Below are 22,419 nucleotides of genomic sequence, written 5' to 3' on the forward strand. Positions count from 1 at the left end.
CATAGCCATTCTAAATCTCTCTGGACTTAACCCTAGGGAAACTTGAATTTAAACTTAATATGCTAGGGGCACCTGGTTGAGCATCCATTCTACTTAGGCTCAGGTCACGATCTCACAGCTCGTGGGTTCGAGCTCCTCGTCACGCACTGTGTTGACAGCTCACAACCTAAAGCCTGCTTCGGATTCTGTGTCTCCCTCTCTGCTCTTCTCTCTCTCTCAAAAATAAACATTAAATTTTTTTTTAATATGCTAGAAGTCCACAACCCCTCAAGGCCAAAAAACAAAATGACTGCTCTGAAAACACAACCCTGAAGAAGCTCAAGAACTTTCCAGCTTCATCTGGCTTAAAACACCAACTTGGGTAAAACTATCTATCTACCTATCTATCTATCTTTCTTTCTCTTTCTTTCTTTCTTAGAAAAAAAATTTTAGGTTTTATTTACTTTGAGAGAGATGGCACAAGCAGGGGAGGGGCAGAGATAGAGGGAGAGAGAGAATGCCAAGCAGGCTCTGCACTGCCACCAAAGAGCCAGACACCAGGCTTGAACCCACGAACTGTGAGATCATGACCTGAGCCAAAACCAACAGTCGGACGCTCAACCGACTGAGCCACCCCGGTGCTCCCAAAGCCATCTTTCTTATTACTTTGTTTTCTCGTGGAGCATACCAGAGGTGGGAAAGCAATCATACCTGGGGTCTAAAATCACTAGCTACACTGGGCAGAGGCAAACTTTTGGATTCCTTGATAAAAGGCCAAAGTTGTACACTAAATGGTTTTAGGATGAACACAATACTAAAGATTGCAGCTAAAGAAAAATGACTGGCTTGAGATAAAAGGGGGCTTATTTCGTAGTGTCAAAATGTCCCAGGTGAATAAACAGCATTAACTTTTCTCATGCATAGCTGTAATTTAAGAGAGGAAAATTCTGGTATATTAAAATTGAAGTGAATAAAAAGAAATCCAGTATGTGTTTAGTCATTCAGTACTTACATAAACCACTTAATTTATAATAACAAACTCAGATGGCCTATGTCAGCAGCCTAATACACTGGGAAAAGCATAGTTTCTTTGTACAAGAACAGTAGTACCAGAGATAAACATCAAGAATTACTCATTAAGCTAAAGGGAAATCTGAGAATTAACAAATCTTAGTCAAAGAGACACAGAGAAGTTTGGTTGTTCAAAATTTACACAATAATTTCCCCATGTACGTGAAAATAGGTGAACCAATTGTTTAGGGAAGGAACATCTAAACTTGGTTTGCTTTGAACCTCGTGATTGCTTCCCTAAGACAGGGAATTTAAGTTGAATGAAAAGTGCTGTGGAGCTGGAAAAGGACTGCTTTCTGTCAGTGAAGGTAAGACCACCCTATAAGATGAACTGAAACCCTGAAATTTCCTGCCAGCAAGGGAGAATAACTGAGGTAATTTCATCCATATTATTCTGGAACTGGGAACCTCTGAGCCAGCCCTTTTCAATCTCCTCAGTTTCTTCTCTATAATTAGAACCTGGCCACAACCATTTCAAATAATGAATCTTATGGCTGGTATAAAAACTTGATTTCAGGAGTATACTTTCAAAAACCATTTAAGAATAAATATGGCCAATATAATTCTGTTTCCAGTCATTAAAATTTGTTCTGCAGAACCAAACAGAAAACTATAAGAAAATGTTAAAATAAAATTTTTCAGGCTGAAGAAATAATCTAATCCATAGTTAAGAAATCTAATCCATATTTAAGAAATTGAAATTCTTGTGAGGATTTAGAAAAATTATATAAAGAAAGTGGCCTGAAGCCAGGCATGTAGCAGCACAACGCATTAGATCCTTCCATCTGTTTTCTCTGGATACTCAAAATTTTAACGCAAGGAATGTGTGGGTGTTAGTCAAATCTTTTGATTCAATGAAAAAAATGTCTTTAAAATGTTTCACTGTCAAGGCCTGCCAGAGGAAGGCATTAGAAGAGCATACTATCATGGTATTGGAAGTATTCCTGCCATAGCTTATCAAAATTCCCTCCATCTCCAACCAAAGGTCATGTCCCACATAGTTGCCCAGGCTGAAAATAATTCTAATCCACTAGAGTTACACATAGAATGTGCCATTCCAGTGACAGCGCAGCTTACAGCAAGAGTTCTCCTCTAATGGGACTGACAACAGTAAGATTTTATTTCTAAATGTGTCTTGGAGCTTTCAAAGATTAAAACACACAGATCTTCACCACCCCAGCCTCCTTGCCTGTACAGGAAACAACCAAGTTGTGAGAGGGTTTATCAGGCATGGACAGACACATCAGGCCTTGCAGGTGCTAGACAGGAATCACAAATGCTTGTTCCATGAGATGTCTTCTGTTAACCCGAAGCCTTTGGTTTATTTTGTTTAGCAAACCACTCATCACTTTTATCTGCCGCCATTGCCTATAGAAAGAGAATTGGAATATATATTTAAGTCTATAAAACAAAACATACAGTCCACTTGGTACCTCTCACTGCAAGTGCATTGTCCACAGTCATTAACAATTACAATATACTGAATGCATTCATTCGGTATAGAGTATTATGTTTAATTTCACTGGATGCTGATGAGTTTCGAGCAACTGTTTGCAGATTCTCACATGGCAGAGCGAAGGGTAAAGCGTGCAGCCAGGGGGTGTGGCTGGACAGCTGACTGATCAGAGAGCAAGGAGCAAGCACACTAGTCTGCGGGGTCCTTGGTAGAACAGAAGGCTTGTCACTCTTTGCGTCTGGGTAGGCTCTCAAGAACTTTCAGTGCTAATGAGACTCAGTGTTACGAGACCAGATATGAAAAGCTATTTTCATGTTTTAGCCATTAAACCTGGAATGATTTGCTTTTACAATGACTCCTCTGATACCATTCTACTGATGTTGGTACTGTTTGGTTAGTTTGGGGCCTCTTAATTAAAAAGGAAGCCTTGTGAATATGTTTTGGTTCCACTAGAGTGCTTTTATTTTATTATTCCATGAGGCTGAGACCATGGAGAAGGGCTTATAGAGTGATCTAGGCTTAGAACCCAAGTCTTTTAAAACTTCCTGTCCAGGGGCACCTGGGTGCTCAATCTGTTAAGCGTCCAACTTCGGCTCAGGTCATCGTCTCACAGTTCGTGAGTTTGAGCCCCACATTGGGCTCTGTGCTGACAGCTCAGAGCCTGGAGCCTGCTTCGAATTCTGTGTCTCCCTCTCTCTCTCTCTCTCTGCCTCTCCCCTGCTCGCTCTCTGTCTCTCTCTCTCTCTCTCAAAAAAGATAAAAACATTAAAAAAAACCCCAACTTCCTGTAATAAAAACATGCATATGCTAAAAGGGTATTTGGTAAGGATATATATTAATTTATTCAGTCAAAAATCAAGTACAGAAATACCTTTATTTTTTTTATTTTTATTTTTTTTAAAAATTTTTTAACCTTTATTTACTATTGAAAGACAGAGAGAGACAGAACATGAGCATGGGAGGGGCAGAGAGAGGGAGACACCGAATCTGAAGCAGGCTCCAGGCTCTGAGCTGTCAGCACAGAGCCCGATGCGGGGCTCGAACCCACAAACCGCGAGATCATGACCTGAGCCGAAGTCAGACATTTAACCAACTAAGCCACCCAGGCGCCCCCAGAAATACCTTTAAAAATGTCAGTTTTCATTATGAGCCAGGTATTATGCTAGGTTCGGGTGTGGTGGCAGAGACCTAGTCTGAGGCTTTGAGGAGCACACAGAATAACTGAGGACTCAGATGGAGACAACTATTTTGCATGAGGGAGCACGCATGTGTGTGTCTCGTAGGGCATTTGCTGTAAGAGAAGCATGAACAAGGTGATATCAGACCAAAAGAAAACAACTAAGTGGTTGGAGAAATGGTATAAAAAGACTCATATACCTCAGCAGGAAGTGCAAAGATGGTGTCTGCCACTGAAAATGAAGAAACAGAAGTCTATGTATTTTTTATTTAGAAACCATGAAGGTGAAAGTGGCTGTCTTGGGCGGTGGGATTCAGAGATGGGACTAGACACCGTCGCACTGACTTATATAAAATCTTAGCGTTATGTGACTTTCTTTTGATGAACATAAAAAGGTTTTTGAAAATCAAGGTATGCAAAATAAGAGAAAACCGACAAAGGTACAGAAGTTTCTGTCACTTAGGAGCCATAAAAAATGAGGGAAACAACAAACACTGGTGTGGAGGATCCAAGAAAGCTTCTGAGTTCCGAAGGATGAGCTGACTAAGAAGGAAGGAGACAAACCTTCGGGTGGAGGCAAGAAGATACATCTTGGTGAATATACACGGCTCAGTGGGACTAGAACAGGAGGAAGGGTGGGAGAGGGGCAGCACGGATCAGATAGTAGGGAAGGGCCAGACACGCTCCATGCTCTGTCAGAGTTTGGAATGTATCCTGGAGGCAGCAGGAGCTATGAGAAGACTAAACGGTTTTTGAAATTACTGGATTTATGTGTTAGAAAGCTGGTGTTGGCAGCAGGGATGGCTGGAAGGTGAGAGGAGGCTTTTGCACTATTATAGGTGATAATGAGGGCCCTTTCCAAAGGGAAGTGGATAGACGAGATTTCAGAGTGGAACTCACACCTCTTGGTGACTAAATAGCTAACAGAACTTAGGGGTGAGGAGAAACAATGTTCAAAAATTGCTTTTTAATTCCAAAACAATTCTAAGATAAAAAGCCTATTAAATGTGAAAGTAAAAGCAGTTCCACTGCTAGGTATTTACCCAAGAGAAATGAAACATGTCTACCAGACTTATACAAGGATGTTCATAACAGTCTTCCTTCTAATAGATAAACATGTTAAATTGCTCCACCTTTTTTTAAACATTTTTTCATGTTTATTTTTTGAGAGAGAGAGACAGAGCATGAGCAGGGCAGTGGCAAAGAGACAGGGAGACACAGAATCCAAAGCAGGCTCCAAGGGCTGAGAGGTCAGCACAGAGCCTGATACGGGGCTTGAACTCATGAACTGTGAGATCATGACCTAAGCTGAAGTCAGACACTTAACCAACTGAGCCACCCAGGCGCCCCTAAATTGCTCTGCTTAAAAAAAAAAAGAAAAAAAAAAAAAAGTTTTATTTATTTTTTAGTAATCTCTACACCCAATGTGGGGCTCGAACTCACAACTCTGAGGTCAAGAGTTGCATGCTCTTCCACGTCAGTCAGCCAGGTGCCCCTAAATTGTTCTACTTTTTGAAATGCCCATGGATATCTGGGTGAAGAGGTTTTGCTGGCTGTTAACACTAGTCTGGACAGAGACAGCACTAAACATAAAAAAAAGCTGATAAAACTGGACTTAAATTTTTTCTGCTCTTCCCCACTTACAGCAATGGACAGATCATCTAAACAGAAAATCAACAAGGAAACAATGGCTTTGAATGACACACTGAACCGGATGGACTTAATGGATACATTTAGAACATTTCATCCTAAAGCAGTGGAATACACATTCTTCTCAAGTGCACGTGGAACATTCGCCAGAAAAGATCACATACTGGGACACAAATCAGCCCTCAACAAGTACAAAAAGATTGAGATCATACCGTGCATATTTTCAGACCACAACACTATGAAACTCGCAATCAACCACAAGAAAAAATGTGGAAAGATAACAAATACTTGGAGACTAAAATTTTTTCTGTTCTTATAAGACTGTGTTAAAATAAATCAGCAAGCCATAGACTGGGAATAGTACTTGCATTTGTAGAGATTTAACAAATGACTTGCTTCCAGAACTCCAATAAATCAATGAGATTTAAAAAAAAAAAACAGATTTGAGCAGGCCTTGAAAAATAAGCAAAAACTCAAATGACAGAAGGGCCATTCCAGGAGAATAAAGTCATGTGAGCAGACACACAGTATGGAAATACATTCATATTTAGAGATTATAGACTAGAATAGCTAAGATGTAAAAGAGATCAGAGGTGTGTCTTCTAATCTGTTTGTCATGAAACTCAGTGGATCATACACATTGTTCTGTATTGATATAGTCCAATTATATTAAATATAATTAAAAAATACATAGGGAGGGGTGCTTGGGTGGCTCAGTCGGTTGAGCATCTGACTCTTGATTTTGGCTCAGTCATGATCCCAGGGTTGTGGGATGGAGCCCTGCATTGGATGCTCAGGGAAATTTTAACAAAAACTGGGTCTTCACTGACATTAAGGATATAGCATTGATTTTTTTGGGTGTAATATCAATATGGTATATAAGAAAATTTCTTGATTTTTATTTTTTTTAATTTTTACTTCTTTTAAGTCATCTTAAAATGTATAAAATACTTAAGTATTTAGGACTGAAATACAGCATCTAAGATTTGCCTTAAAATTCCCCAGGGGGAAAAAAAAAGTGGGATGGAGGGAATGATGAAAGATTATGGCAGAGTTGAATGGTGACAATCACATAGGGATTTGCTGTATTCTCCTATGTGTTTCTGGAATTTTTAATCATCAAGTATTAAAAATAAAATCTACTAAGGAAAGAAATGGATGAAAGATTTGAACATAAAATTCACGAAGGAAGATATGCAAATAGGCAATAAGCAAATGCAAAGGTGTTCAACATCAACAGTTATCAGGGAAATGCACATTAAGCCACACTGAGAAACCTCTGTACATATTCTAGGAGAGCCAAAACAAAAACCCAGAAGAGCACAAATGCTGATGAGGATGTGGAAAAGTCGGAACTCTCAGATACGTACATGGCTGGTAGGAGCGTAAAATGGTTCAACTGCTTTGTACAGTGGTGGCAGTTTCTTACAAAGTAAGAACAGTTCCTCTCTTAGGTGATTTACCCAAGAAAAATGATTCATGTCTATAAGATTCACACAAGAGTGTTCACAGTAGGGGCGCCTGGATGGCTCAGCTGGTCGAGTATCTGGCTCTTGATTTCAGCTCAGGTCATGATTTCACAGTTTGTGGGATCAAGCACCGTGTTAGCCTCTGTGCTAATGTCAAGGAGCCAGCTTGGGATTCTCCTCCTCTCTCTGCCCCTCCCCTACTCGTGCTCTCTGTCTCTCTCTCAAAATAAAGAAACTTAAAAAAAAAAAAAAGAACGTTCATAGTAGTCTTCCTTATAAATAGATAAAACTCTGGAAATAACTCAAATATCCACCATTGGAAGAATGGGTAAGCAAATCATCATATTCAGAAAATTGAATACCGTTCAGCAATGAAAAAAAAACGGGGCGCCTGGGTGGCGCAGTCGGTTAAGCATCCGACTTCAGCCAGGTCACGATCTCGCGGTCCAGGAGTTCGAGCCCCGCGTCGGGCTCTGGGCTGATGGCTCAGAGCCTGGAGCCTGTTTCCGATTCTGTGTCTCCCTCTCTCTCTGCCCCTCCCTGTTCATGCTCTGTCTCTCTCTGTCCCAAAAATAAATAAACGTTGAAAAAAAAAAAAAAGAACATGGGCACCTGGGTGGCTCAGTCAGTTAAGCATCCGACTTTGGCTCACGTCATGATCTCATCACAGTTTGTGAGTTTGAGCCCCGAATTGGGCTGCTTTGGATTCTCTCTCTCTCTCTCTCTCTCTCTCTTTCTGCCCCTCCCCATTCATGTTCTTTCTCTAAGAAATAAATAAACGTAAAGAAAAAAGAACTCTGATATGTACAATTACATGGAGGAATCTCAAAAATGTTATGTTGGGTGACAGAATCCAGGCACAAAAAAATATCTACTGAATGATTCCATTTTTAAGTCCAAGGACAAACACAAATAATGTGACAGAAATCAGTACAGTAGTTGGCTACTGTAGTAGTTGGTGGGAACTAGCTGGAAATGGGCACGAGAGAACTTTCTACAATGATGAAAGTGCTCTATATTTTGAGCAGCAGTTGTATGAGAAGAGTTAGCTGTCAAAACTTATAAAATTGAACACTAAATTTCTGTTTATTTAAATTCTAGGCAGGGGCTCCTGGGTAGCCCAGATTCCCTCTCTCCCTCTGCCCCTCTATCCTGCTCAAGCTCTCTTAAAAAAAAAAAAAAAAAAAAAAAAATCTCATGTATATTTTACCTCAGTAACAACAACAAAAAATACTTGTTTGGAGCTTAGGGAGGAGTAGGGACTAGAAATTAGAAGTCAGAGAATGGGGGTACCTGGGTGGCTCAGTCAGTTAAGTGTTCAACTCTTGTTTTCAGCTCAGGTCATGATCTCATGGTTCATGGGTTCAGCCCCATATTGGGCTCTGCGCTGACAGTGCGGGGGCCTGATTAGGACTCTCTATCCTCTCTCTGCCCCTCCCCTGCTCTCGCTGCCTCTCAAAATAAATAAATTAAAAAAAAAAAAAGAGGGTCAGAGAATGATGGTTGCAGCTCAGTGCAGAGGTAACCAGAGGACTCAGAGAAGAAGAATGGTACATGAGAATAAAAGAGCCAAAGTGGGACCACACGTAAATCATTTTGGAATGAGACAGAAAGCCATGCCTGTGTCTGCAAAGCTGTCAAATATGAAGATGGCAGGATCTGTAAGACCAAAGCAGGAGTGAGCTCGAAAGAGGACGAAGTTGGTCAGTGATATGAAAAAGTAAGAAGGAAAAGAGTCTAACGAATGTGCCACCTGAGAGGCTGCCTGACATTCTCCTTTCCTTCATGATAAAATTTATAAATGCTACATTTTCTGTCTCTTGCTTTCGCTAACATTAACTGAATGTCTGTTATTATGTCAGCAGTTTGCCACGTTCTAGAAGCCACACGACAATCCTAGGAGGTGGCTAATACGATTTTCTCAAATTTTTAGGTAAGAAAACTGAAGTTTAGGGGTGCCTGAGCATGCAACTCTTGATCTTGGGGGTTGTGGGTTCGAGCCCCACATTGGACACAGAGATTTCTTAAAGGAAAACAACACTGAAGTTCAGAGAATTTAAGCAAATCACTTAAGGTCAGTCACACAGATATTAAGTGACAGAACCAGGACAGATTGATTCATTCCTTTAATCATCAACAGAGCACTCGCAGAGTTCCCATTACACACCCGGTGTGTGCCAGGAGCTGGAGTACAACAACTGCTTTGGATGCTGCTGAAGACTGAGTTTGAGGAAGATAGAAAAGTAGCTGTGGGACTAAGCAAGACGGAGGTCATGGGTGACATCTACATGAGCGTTTCACAGAGTCACAGGAGCCAGCGCACAACAGGCTGAAGTGTGAAAGGGGTAAGAAGTAGAAACGGTATGTGGGCAGATTTTTTTAAAAGAAATACAGAGATCCCCCGTTCATGCTCTGTCTCTCTCTGTCCCAAAAATAAATAAACGTTAAAAAAAAAAAAATTAAAAAAAAAAAAAAGAAATATGGAGAAGGGGTTTGGGGGTAAAAGATTTTTTTTTTTTTAATTTTTTTTTTTCAACGTTTTTTTATTTATTTTTGGGACAGAGAGAGACAGAGCGTGAACAGGGGAGGGGCAGAGAGAGAGGGAGACACAGAATCGGAAACAGGCTCCAGGCTCCGAGCCATCAGCCCAGAGCCCGACGCGGGGCTCGAACTCACGGACCGCGAGATCGTGACCTGGCTGAAGTCGGACGCTTAACCGACTGCGCCACCCAGGCGCCCCTTGGGGGTAAAAGATTTTTAAAAGATGGGAGACTTGAAAGCTTGTTTGTGTGTGGAGGAGAACCATTCACTGGAAAGGACAGGAGTGGCAGTGTAGATTGGAGATGAGGGGACCAAAAGAGCTAAGAAGTGAGGGGGTGCATCCGGGCATTTCCCTTAGCAAGCAGAGTCATGATGCATACAGCAGAGCAGCAGTGGTTGCCGAGGCAGCCTGAGCACATGCAAAGGGACAAATGCTGCACCCAGTTAAGGGTCACGAGGGGGGCGGGGGGGGGGGGTTGCTGGCTGGCTCAGTTGGTAGAGCGTGCGACTCTTGATCTTGGGGCTGTGGGTTCAAGCCCTACGTTGGGTGTAGATTACTTTAAAAACATAAAATATTTTGGGGCGCCTGGGTGGCTCAGTCGGTTAAGCGTCCGACTTCGGCTCAGGTCACGATCTCACGGTCTGTGAGTTCGAGCCCCATGTCGGGCTCTGGGCTGATGGCTCAGAGCCTGGAGCCTGCTTCCGATTCTGTGTCTCCCTCTCTCTCTGCCTCTCCCCGTTCATGCTCTGTCTCTCTCTCTGTCTCAAAAATAAATAAAAACGTTAAAAAAAATTTTTTTTAAATAAAAACATAAAATATTTTAGGGGTGCCTGGCTGGCTCAATCGGTAGAGCGTGAGACTCTTGATTTCAAAGGTTGTGGGTTTGAGCCCCATGTTGGGTGTAGAGATTACTTAAAAATAAAATCTTCAAACAAAACAAGAGTCATATGGGTGGCAATGAAAACACATAGTCCTGGCTCAAAAGTCACCCCAACAGCAAAAGACATAGCTGTGGAGCCTGTTGCTTTGGCCCTTCCCCCACACACTTAAGACCATCCCCGGTGGGCCTGTGGGAATATAAAGTCAGAAATGAGACTCACATCATCCAACAATTTGCTTCCTTCTGGATCCATCTCAGAAAGTTCTCGAAATGCTTCATCCCCCACAAAGCAAATTTCATGTCCATCCTACCGCAATAAAGAGAAAAGAAATTTGGCGGAAAGACACCTTGCAGAAACCCCTGGTGCAGCCCATCCCTTCCCTGAGTAATACTTACAGGGTCAGCCAGAATGACCACTTGCACTGTTGCTTTCCCTGGGGTATCCAGACTCACCAGGGGAGTCAGAATCTTCTGGTTCTCCCTTTTCATTAAGTCTTCTAAGTCTGATAACTTGAGGAAGACAAAGAGGCAAAGTGAGCAAGGGGTCATGTACCACTCAAGCCGTGGTCCTCAGCAGCCCTGGGGGAGGATGAGATCAACCAGAGAGAACTCGGGCACCATGTGTTTGATTTTATTATCTCAGCTGCTCTTGAGACAACTGTTGAACTTGATACCAAAGCCACAATCAGAATGAACCGAAAGAAGGGGGGGGGGGGGCGACATTCTTAGCAGGTTCAACCAGCTAGTCACAGAGCTTAAACCAAAGATCTAGGACCAAACATTACCTCTTTTTGGGGGCAAGAAAAGGCAATTCTTCCAAAAGCTGCTGCATGATCAACTGTACCTTTGATACCCTGTAGTTCGAGCTTACACTGAAAAGAAATAAGAAAGGTTTATTTTTTGGAACACGTTATATGTATGGTTAAAAAAAATTCAAACAGTACTAAAGGAATAAAGTTAAAACTAACGCTCCCTTCTACTCTCCCCAGTGGCAACTAGTCAACAGTTTCCTGGAAGACACATGGCATGCACAGATCTTCTTTTTTTTTCACACAAACGGTGGCATAATTTACACATTATTCTGTCCCTTGTTTCTACCCAATGTTACTATGTCACAGCATGTAAGGATTCACCCCATTCTTTCTGACAGCTGCACAGTAATCCATTCTATGGATGAACCATAAATTATTGAACTACTCCTCTAATGCACAGAACACTGAGGTTATTTCTTATCCTTTGCTATTACAAACAGTGCTGCAACAGATAACTTTGTACACATTTCTTTGTGCACGTGTATGGTGAGTACGTCCGTAAAATAAATTCCTGGGAGTAGACCTGCTGAGTCAGAGTGCACGGACTAAATCATGTTCAAATGCTAGGTTATTTAAGGGGAAAAAAAAAAGATGAAAATCAATGATCACTTCTGACTCCGCAATTCCACTTCTGAAAGGTTATAGCCCTAAAAATAAACAAAGGTAATATATGGGTGATGGTTATCAGCAATTTTTATTTTCTTTTTTCTGCTTACCTATGTAAATATTGAGTCACTGTGAAAAAACTCTGAGAATAACCTTCATGTGATCCTCATTTGTAAGCCAAACTCAAAGCAACAGATTACTTCTCTCCAAGATCACTCACCTGGTTATCAGCATAGCCCAGCAAAGCCCTTTGCTTCTCTTCATCTTTTTCATAAATTTTCATTCCCAGTAGATTAGACCAGTAGTTCAAGGATTTCTGAAGATCAGACACTGCTAGAGTTACTTTTAATATAGGATCTGGAGAGTAATAAAACAGTAGGAATGGATAGGTCAGCACAGTGGAATAGAACAGGAAGACTAAATCAGGCTCGTGTATATATGAGTTCAGTTTACGATAAGAAAGGGATGATAAGTCAGTATGAAAGTGCACATTATTCAAAAAATGGCATGAAGAAAGCCGGCTTGTCATTTGGTTAGAAAAATTACACCTTTAAACGAAATGGCAAAATACATTCCTAATGGATTAAAGGATTTAGTTTAAAGAATGAAATCATGGGGTGCCTGGGTGGCTCAGTGGGTTAAGCATCCGCCTTTGGCTCAGGTCATGATCTCACGGTTTGTGAGTTCGAGCCCCGCTGGGCTCTGTGTTGATAGCTCAGAGCCTGAAGTCTGCTTCGGATTCTGTGTCTCCCTCTCTCTCTGCCCCTTCCCTGCTTGTGCTGTCTCTCAAAAATGAATAAATGTTAAAAAAAAAAAATGAAATCATGAAAATACTAAAAACAATTATTATTACAATTATTATTGCTACAATTTTGGGGTGTAGAAAGATTTTTTTTTAAACCTGACCCCAAAGGTAGAAAAACCAGGAAAGAAAAAATGTATTAGGTTAATCACATGAAATGGAAAATTCCTAGACAACAACCACCCCCCCCTCCAAGAAAAGAAAAAAAAATGATAATCAAAGAGTAAATGACAAAGTGAGAAACATTTTTGCAACATATATGACAAAAAGTCCTGAATACTTTTTTCCTCTTTTAGTTTATTTATTCATTCTTGAGAGAAAGAGGGGGGGAGAGAGAGAGAGAATGAGCAAGGAAGGGGCAGAAAGAGAGGAAGAGAGGATCCCAAGCAGGTTTCACACTGTCAGCACAGAGCCTGACTCAGGGCTCAAACCCATGAACTGTCAGATCATGACCTGAGCTGAAATCAAGACTCAGAGGCTCGACTGACTGAGCCACTCAGGCGCCCCAGTCCTTAATATTTAAATCACCTTTAAACATTAGTAGGAAAAAGACGAACATCCTAAAAAAATAGGTAAAAAGCACAAAGCGGTAACCCACAAAAGAAGGACTTGGAATGGTCAATGAACACATGAAAAAACATTCAACCTCACAAATAATCAAAGAATTTGGAATTAAAACACAACATTTTGCCATCTCACTGGCAGATAATTTTAAAAGTTCAGTGTTAACTGTGATAGGGCAGGGGGAAGAATCATAATCATATAGTACTGGCAGAGTGTAAATTATAAATTCATTTCTGGGCAGCAATTTGACAGAATGTACCCAAAGCCTAAAGAAATGTAAACTGCTTTTGAAAGAGCTATCCTATTATCACCAATTAAAGAAGTAATTGTAGGGGCGCCTGGGTGGCGCAGTCGGTTAAGCGTCCGACTTCAGCCAGGTCACGATCTCGCGGTCCGGGAGTTCGAGCCCCGCGTCGGGCTCTGGGCTGATGGCTCAGAGCCTGGAGCCTGTTTCCGATTCTGTGTCTCCCTCTCTCTCTGCCCCTCGCCCGTTCACGCTCTGTCTCTCTCTGTCCCAAAAATAAATAAATGTTGAAAAAAAAAAATTTTAAAGAAGTAATTGTAGATGTATGAAGGGCTTTCTGCACAAAGACATTCTTTACACTGTTGCTTGTAACAATGAAACACTAAGGACAACATAAACATCCAACAATAGGCACTGTTTGATTCCTGGATGTAATACATAGGAATCGCTATAATGGAACATAAGATATACATACATACATACATATACATACACACATATATACGTGTACATACATATATATACATACATATACATATATGTACATATATACATATATATACATATATATATGTGTGTACACACACACATACAAACATAGATATACATTCCTTTTGATAAATGATTGGAAAGATACACTCTAAAATGTTAACAGTGATTATCTCTGCCTATGTGGGTACTGTTTTCGTCTTTCTTCTTTGCTTATCTGTGTAGGAAAAAAAATCTATTTTTTCCAAAAAGAATAAAAGTTCTATTAAAACATTTAACATCATTGGAAATTTTTATATTGTAAAGTGACCCCTGAAGAGCTGTTCTGAGTATGGTAAATTCAGTACATTTGTCTTCAGTTTTCACCACCTCGACCCATCTCTCTGCCTCTCCCCTGTGCATGTGTGCACTCTCTCTCTCCCCGCGAGGGAAGCGGCTCTAGGATAGGTGGACCCCCGTGGGCAAGACAATGGAGAGAAGAGTTGGATTCTTGATGCCATTGCTGAGATGCTGAGTCCACTAACACTGAGCTGTTCCTACCTATAGGATACCCGCTCCGTGAGCTAGAACGTTTTCTTCATGTGCCAGCTAGTCTGAGATTGATTTTGATACAGCTGAAAATATCCTAGTAGGTATTACCAGTAGAGTAGAGCCCAAACCAGTTTAGATTCCCTAGAATTATGCACTGAAGTTCTAATATGAAAATATGATTTCTCAAAGAACAAAACGCTGGCTTGGGAAAGACATGTCATGGCAACACAGAAAGACTTCACGGGAGAAAGAAATCTGGCTCCTCTCTCCTTTCATCAAAGATGTCGTTAGACAGAGGGCTTTTACTAATCCCGCTATAATTACCTGACTGAGGTGGACTTCGATTCTGCAAATAGAACTTATATCCTCCTGGGGCTTCAGTTTCAAAAACACCTTCCGTAACTTCGCTGAGTGGCCACTCCAGCCTTCTGGCATTGCTGACGGCCTGGTTAGAAGCGAGTGTGATACCCTGTGACAAACAACAGCACCATCAACTGTATAACCATGGATCTTTTCTAGAACAAGAGAATGAGGCAAAACCCCGCTGCCTTTACATGACGCCACCGAAGATTTAATTGGCATTCAAAATGTTCGGACATATTTCTCCTCCAAAGATTCCAAATGTTGTGAATTGTAGGACAGAAATTCAAAGGCTAGAGAAGTTTGATCCATTTAACACCAAAGATAATCTTTCATTTTTGTTTTTTGTTTAAAATTTTTATTTAACAAAGATAATCTCTTCTAATTTTAAAGATCTAGTCAGAAATCTTGATCTTACTTTAGTTTGCCAGCTACCTATTTAAGATGTTTTTTATTTTTGCTTTCTAAACAAAGTAATTTAAGCCAATTATCAAGGTATCATTTAAATTTAATCAAAATACCTAAAAATGTACACCGTCTTCTGATAAGACCAGCTGCACTTTTTTTAATTAAAAAAAAAAATGTTTATTTATTTGTGAGAGAGAGACAGAGTGTGAGTGGGGGAGGGGCAGAAAGAGAGGGAGACACAGAATTCAAAGCAGGCTCCAGGCTCTGAGCTGTCAGCACAGAGCCCGAGCGGGGCTCGAACTCACAAACCGTGAGATCATGACCTGAGCCAAAGTCGGAGGCTCAACCAACTGAGCCACCCAGGCACCCCAGACCAGCTGCACTTCTAACTTGGATTATCATAACAGCTTCTCTTGGGGCGCCTGGATGACTCAGTCAGTTATGTGTCTGATTCTTGATTTCGGCTCATGTCATGATCTCGCAGTTCGTGAGATCAAGACCTGTGTCAGGCTCTGCACTGATAATGTGGAGCCTGCTTGGGATTCTCACTCTTTCCTCTCTCTGTCCCGCACACGTGCTCTCTGAAAATAAATAAACATTAAAAAAAAAAAAAATCCAGCCTCTCTTTCCCTGAGTCTTGTCAATCCATCCTCCATTCTGCAGCCAGAGTAAAATTTCTGAAACACACCCTACTCTCAAGACAGCGACCTTATGTTGTTTTTCCCCTGCTTAAAACCCTTGATAGCTCCTCATGTCACTCAGGGATGGCTTCTAATGGCCTGAAAGGCCCAAAACAATCTGAGCCCAGGTCATTTCGGACCCGTCTCCTCTCACTTTCCTCTTGCTCTGTCTATTCCAGCCACACTGGCCTCCGTGCATTTTCTCAAATGTGCCAGCTGCTGTTTGAGGGCTTCTGCACAGGCTGTTCTCTATCTGGATTGCTCTTCCCCAGGATACCACATGCCTAACTCTTCTCTCCTGAGAGAATTTCCTCTAATGTCACCTCCTCATTGATCCCTACCCTTGAAACCTTCATTAAAACTAAAACCAGTCACTTGTCCCATAATCCCCACCACCCCTTATTCTGCTATGACTTTATTCCCCTGCCAGGGATAAATTTTTGTCTGTTTCATTCACTGGTTATCCAAAGTTCCTAGAACTGTGCCTGACACATAGAAGGCACTCAATACATATTTGTGGCATGAATAAACACCACAATGTGTAATTTAGTACATAGTTCATTAAACATATTTGTTAACATACATGTAAACTAAGTTCCTAAGTGTGAAACTGCAAGGCCAAAGGATAGATGCATTAATTATTTTGATAGTGACAAAGTGAGGCTGTAGCCATGTACACCCTTACTAGTAACGTGTGAGAGTGGCGCTTTTTTAACACCCTTTCTAACACAGTGCGTTATCACACTTTTTGAGTTTTGCCAATCGGTGACAAATGGCAGCTTGGCAGTTGAACATTTTTTTTTTCAATGTTTAAGAGACATTTCTCATGTAGTTTCTGTGGCTGTCTATTCAGTTTTTGTCCTTTTTTCAAAAAATTAAGTTGTTGATCCTTTTTTTTTTTTTTTTTAATTTTGCAATGGTTATTTATTTTTGAGAGAGAGAGAGATAGACCGTGAGCAGGGGAGGCGCAGAGAGAGAGGGAGACACAGAATCCGAAGCAGGCTCCAGGCCCCGTGCTCTCGGCACAGAGCCTGACGCAAGGCCCAAACCTATGAACCACGAGATCATGACCTGAGCCGAAGTCAGGCGCCCAACCGACTGAGCCACCCAGGCTCCCCATCCTCCTCTTTTTCATGTACAGGGATTCTTTACAGAAGTGGGAGGTCTATGTAACCTGTTTTTCTTTTTTTTTTTTTAATTTTTTTTTTTCAACGTTTTATTTTATTTTTGGGACAGAGAGAGAGACAGAGCATGAACGGGGGAGGGGCAGAGAGAGAGGGAGACACAGAATCGGAAAGAGGCTCCAGGCTCTGAGCCATCAGCCCAGAGCCTGACGCGGGGCTCGAACTCCCGGACCGCGGGATCGTGACCTGGCTGAAGTCGGACGCTTAACTGACTGCGCCACCCAGGCGCCCCTGTTTTTCTTTTTGTTCCACAAACTGAGGAGCACCGAAGGTCCCTTTCCTCAGGGATACTTTCCTGCCGGAGTCTCTCAGGAAGACCCAGGGCAGAACAGCCGAGCTGCTCTCCTCCACCTACATGCTCTCTGGCCCCTGCGGCTCCATCAGTCAACATCTGACTGGAGCCGGTGCAATGTTCATGGTGCCAAATGGTTTTGCTCTTTCTTCTCTCCCTGATTTAAATTTGGAGAGTGAAGAAAAGGAGAAACACAAAGAAATTTTCACATACACTCAATCACCAAATCCTCTTAACTCTACCTCCTAAACAGCTCTCAAGTCCACCCACTTCTCTCCATCTCCCACAACCACCAGGTTAGGTAAGGAGCGGCCAGTCGCTTCCCATACCACTCTTTGAGCCAGTTGCCTCACTTCCAGCTTGGCTCCCTTCCAACCTGATCTCCGTGCTGCAGCCAGGCGGATTCTTGCACACCACACTGTGTCATCCCCGCCGCTTAAAAATGGCTTCACTCTATTTTTAGAATGTAGTCTGAACACCCTCACGTGATGCGGTCCCAGCTTACTTCTCCAGCCTCACATCTGCCCCTTCGTCTTCACGCACCTCACTCGACACAAACTGCGCTACTCACTGTCCCCTGACTGCCATGCTGCCTCTCACCTCCAGGCCTGCGCGCATGCCGAGACACAAGTCTCACTCTCCCACCCCGACCCCACTCACCGGCTCGGCTGTCACTTCTGGAGAGATTTCCCTGCACTCTCACCTCTCTGGGAATAAGCTGGGAGTTCTTCCCAGGTGTTCCCACATCTGCCTGTCCTCATCCCAATCCTGGCACTTAACACACTGCATTCTTTTGTCTCTTTACTTGTTTCCCCACAAGACAGGAAGCTCCTTAGGCCAGGGAACATGCTTCATTCTACTGTACCCCCAGGACCTAACCAGGTACATGGCATACAGTAAGTCACAGTAAATACCTATTAAATGAATAAATTAGTGAGAGACATACAGAGTGAGAAAGAGAAAAACAAAGATACTAGTATGTTACATCTGAACAGTCCTTTTCATTTACAAACCACTTTTATAGATAATTTGATCCTCCTAAAAATTCCACCTTGATATCACTATTATTTTAACAGGAGTTAACAGGAGTAGCAAGAGCAAATGACCAAAATAAACATCTAGCATGAGGCAGGTTTGCTTAGCAGAGAGTAAAAACTAGTGCCTCTTATCTTGCTGTGTATTTGGGCCCAGAGACATTATATCTACCATGAGTAACTGCTCAGTAAGAGGAAGATACTATAACTATTAGATGCACAGTAACTTGAATTCTTGCATGAAAGAATGTAGCGCATGCAATGCCTTCTTCTCTTTCTCCTTAAAGCTTCTCATGTTTTTCTCTGACTAGTACTGGCTGTTAATAGTGCAGCCCAATCTTAACAGTTCGCAAGAGAGATAATTCTCTGGTTGGTGATCAGGACCTGACCAGACCCATGACGCTGGCCCTTCTACCTCTCAAGGTTCAGTCATTCCCCCAGAGTCGTCTTGTCTCTGTCAAAGCTGTTTCTAAGTCGTAACTTTTTTTTTTTAGCTTTTTTGTCTTCAATGTTTATTTATTTTTGAACGAGAGAGAGACAGAGCACGAGCAGGGGAGGGGCAGAGACAGACAGGGAGACACAGAATCCGAAGCAGGCTGCAGGCTCCAAGCTGTCAGCACAGAACCCGACGCAGGGCTCGAAGTCACAAATGGCGAGATCATGACCTGAGCCAAAGTTGGACACTCAACCAACTGAGCCACCCAGGTGCTGCTTAATTTTTTTTTAATGTTTATTTTTTGAGAGAGAAAGAGAGAGAGAGAGAGAGAGAGAGAGAGAGAGAGAACACACGGGGGAGGAGTAAAGAGAGGGAGACACAGAATCTGAAGCAGGCTCCAGGCTCTGAGCTGTCAGCACAGAGCCCAGTGCAGGGCTTGAACCCATAACCCTGGGATCATGACCTGAGCTGAAATCAAGAGTTGGATGCTCAACCAACTCTTGATTTTGTTTGGCTCAGGTCACGGTCTCACCTTTTGTGGGATCAAGCCCCGCATCAGGTTCTGTGCTGTTAGGGATTCTTGGGATTCTTTCTCCCCACTCCCCTGTTTGCACGCTCACTCTCAAAAAAAACAAAACAAAACAAAACAAAACCCCATAAAACTAATCACTAACCTGCACCCAAAGGCCGTCAATTCAGCCAGCAGTCATCATACCTAACATCGTATCAGGGATCTCAATAAAAGGCACAGCCAAAAATCTACTAGAATGAAATGACATTTACCATGAAGTCATTGCCAAGCTTGTAGTGTCCGATGCCATAATTGTAAGTCAGTTCTGCGACAAAATGATCATCCTCAGGTCCAAATCCCACCATTGTCTTACTCCATTTCCCATCATAAGGCCTAGAAAAATGAAAGTAAGTGAACCCAGTGACACAGACAAAATCTGCCTCAGGCCTCCCCTAAGGACTTCTTGGGACAGAGCAGTGGGCAGTCACCTCTGGTCCTCTAAGTACCCATAAAGATGAGATGACCTGTCAGCTGGTGCTAAAAGCAGCAATGGACAGTGTGTGTGGGTCCCACCGCAGAGGCTCCAAAGACCATCTGTCTGGCACTTATTCGAGGGAAAGATTTGTTTACCTTTCTTTAAAGTAGAGGACAGACTCCTATAAAGATGCTTCTTCAACCTGATCTTTATTTTCATATATATCCATCAACAAGCATGCAATTCTCGTGAGACTTGGGATTTTCCAGCTTGCTATGGCTACTAAGCTTAAGAGACCCTTGATAAAGTGTTGCTTCAATTAGAACATACACTTACGTGTGTTCTTGAAGTTGCCACCTTAATTTATTGTCTCCTGAATTTATCCCACTGCCTTATACTCACTTTGAGAAACTGTCTTCTCTTCTCCAGGAGTATTTAGAGCCTAAATGAGATTTTAAGAAACAGGGGTCGGGCACCTGCGTGGCTCAGTCAGTTAGGTGTCAGACTTCGGCTCAAGTCATGATCTCACGGTTCGTGAGTTCGAGCCCTGCATCGGGCTCTGTGCTGACAGCTCAGAGCCTGGAGTCAGCTTTGGATTCTGTGTGTCCCTCTCTCTCTGCCCCTCGCCTGCTTGCACTCTGTCTCTCTCAAAAATAAAAAAAATAAAATATATAAATAAATACAACATAAATAAATAACATTAGAAACAAGGTGTCATACCCATTACAGGCAGCTTTGCAGCCCTCTTCAAATTCCTCATGCCGCAGAATCTAGTAAGGAAATTACAATAAATTGTCAAGTGTTAACAGTACTGTATACAGCATATTTAGCACAACTTAAAATGTTAAAACACAAACATTTATAACTTATATATAATAACATATAAGCTTTACTTGTAAGACAAAGATAATGAGCTTTATATCTTGCCCAGACTAGAAGCAGTAGAGGTAAGGAAGAACAGTTTGACACCAAGGGTGAGACAACCAAAGCTGTGAAATCTACTTACACTGGGAAGCAGTGCTGTGTAGTTAAAACAACAACAACACCAACAAAATCCCCCAAAAACCAAAGTTTGGCCTTCAGCATTAGAAATTCTGATTTGGAATTCTGGATGTCACTCAATAGTTGTGTAACTCTGAGAATGTTGCTTAGGGTCTGAGTCTCCCAATGTGTTGTGAAAATAGATAATTTATTAGACCATTTGACACAGAACCCCACAGACAGTAGGCTCTCAATGTCTTAGTTTCTAGTCTCCTTTTTGATTCCCACTGCTACTGCTCAAGTTCAAGTTCCCATTAGTTCTCTCCTAGACTATTAAAAATCATCTTCATTGATCTTTTTCCTTAATACCACCACAAAATTATGTGCCTAATGCACAGCTCTGATCACATCATTACCCTCTTCTAAAATGTAAGACAGCTCCCAAATTACTGTGCCATAAAATCCAAATTTCTTAGTATTCAAGATACTATCAGAAGTGTCCTGATATCCCATCTCAACTTCATCTAAGTAATCTAAGCTAAAGACACAGAAAACTAGCAGTGTTTCCCAAACATAACTTATCTTTGCATTGGCTCTTCAACTTTTCTAGTATACTCCTCCCTCTAATCTTGGTTTGTGGAAATCTTAGCTATCTTTAGAGATCAACTCAAACACAAGGTCTCCATGAATTATTTCCTGATGACCCAGCCCAAAGTTAAATCTCTTCTGTCGTATTTTTGTAATAGTAGCAGCAAACACTTATATAGCACATACGATGTATCAAATACTACACATATAACAGTATTTAATTTTCATAACAACCTTTAATCAATAAGGAAACATGTTAAGGGAGAGTTTTGTGGTTTTCCATCACTTACCAAGTTTTGACTTCCATTACTGTACTATGTACAATGTACTACGTACAAATCCAATTCTCAACTCCACCCCCAACCTAGGCCAGGAGCTTTAGTTGAAGACAGATACTAGGGTCATTTTCATTTTTGTCAACAAAGTTCAACACACGACCATGAAACACGGAGGATGTATTTTAAATGACTGATGAATTCAGGTAACGCCCTTGCACTCCACGACTTCTGCACTGTCTCTGCATTAAATTGCACTCTTGCACCTCTAAAGCCCTTGCTTACACTCCCCAATAGCTTCCACCAGCATTTGCCACCCAGGTGATCCCTGTAGATGGCAGCTGCTCAGGGCTGGAGAGGGCGCTTCCGGGTGTTGGAAAGAATGGGTTCTGACTTAGGGCAGGCGCTTTTGAATACACAAAAGGGACTATTCAAAGCAGCCCTGAGAGAAGCAAAGCCCTAAATAGGCAATCTAAACCTTAAGGCTCCAAACCGGAAGAGACTGAGTTGTTTACTGGAAAAGTATTATATTACTTTTTGTTTACTGTCTTTCCCCCAGGCTGGAAGCCCCAGGAGGCTGAGGCTCAATACCTGCAAATGAACTAGGAAAGAAACGTGTGTGGGCACACAGTCGAGGACTAATAAAGGCCCCTTTCAAAGTCATCTAACCCAACCAGTGACATGCAACACTTCCCGAAGCTGAAAACTCGACAAGGCTAAAAAGAGTCCAAGGCTAAGGTCGGACACCCATTTGTCCCCACCATCGTGTGCCAGCCCCTCCGGGCCCTGTCTGCACCTTCATTCCAAGGACATCGCGAAAGAAATGCGTCGTCTGGAAGCGGTTTCCCACTTTGAATACGAAGTGCAAAGCTCGACGAGAAGCCATACCCACCGGCGCCACTCCCATCAGGCGTACAGTGCTG

The 22,419-nt window shown here is 42.1% G+C and overlaps 1 protein-coding gene across 2 annotated transcripts; it reads right to left on the minus strand.

The window, feature by feature from the left end:
- Window positions 1-950: 950 nt before the first annotated feature.
- GLOD4 (glyoxalase domain containing 4) lies at window positions 951-22,418 on the minus strand. Of its 2 annotated transcripts, none has more exons than XM_030295669.1 (9): window positions 22,293-22,418; window positions 20,373-20,422; window positions 19,450-19,570; window positions 14,597-14,741; window positions 11,863-11,999; window positions 11,010-11,096; window positions 10,621-10,734; window positions 10,445-10,531; window positions 951-2,418 (listed from the first exon to the last, which is right to left on the minus strand). In XM_030295669.1, the coding sequence occupies exons 1-9, from the start codon at window positions 22,401-22,403 to the stop codon at window positions 2,353-2,355; spliced, it is 918 nt and encodes a 305-aa protein (XP_030151529.1). In that variant the 5' UTR covers window positions 22,404-22,418; the 3' UTR covers window positions 951-2,352. The 2 variants fall into 2 exon arrangements, with proteins under 2 accessions (XP_030151529.1, XP_030151530.1); XM_030295670.1 differs by lacking the exon at window positions 22,293-22,418 and adding an exon at window positions 20,055-20,136 and having other exon boundaries at window positions 20,361-20,412.
- Window position 22,419: the final 1 nt, after the last annotated feature.

This window comes from Lynx canadensis, chromosome E1 (genome assembly GCF_007474595.2).
Source record: "Lynx canadensis isolate LIC74 chromosome E1, mLynCan4.pri.v2, whole genome shotgun sequence".
Lineage (NCBI taxonomy): Eukaryota > Metazoa > Chordata > Mammalia > Carnivora > Felidae > Lynx > Lynx canadensis.

Bases quoted from the DNA above. Each gene is read 5' to 3' on its own strand.
- GLOD4 (XM_030295669.1), bottom strand. From the start codon at position 22,403: ATGGGAGTGGCGCCGGTGGGTATGGCTTCTCGTCGAGCTTTGCACTTC. The intron at 19,571-20,372 runs GTATGACACCTT...TCATTTTTCTAG, and splicing joins TGCAAAGCTGCCTGTAATGG to GCCTTATGATGGGAAATGGA. The intron at 14,742-19,449 runs GTAAATGTCATT...TGTTTGTCACAG, and splicing joins AGCTTGGCAATGACTTCATG to GGTATCACACTCGCTTCTAA.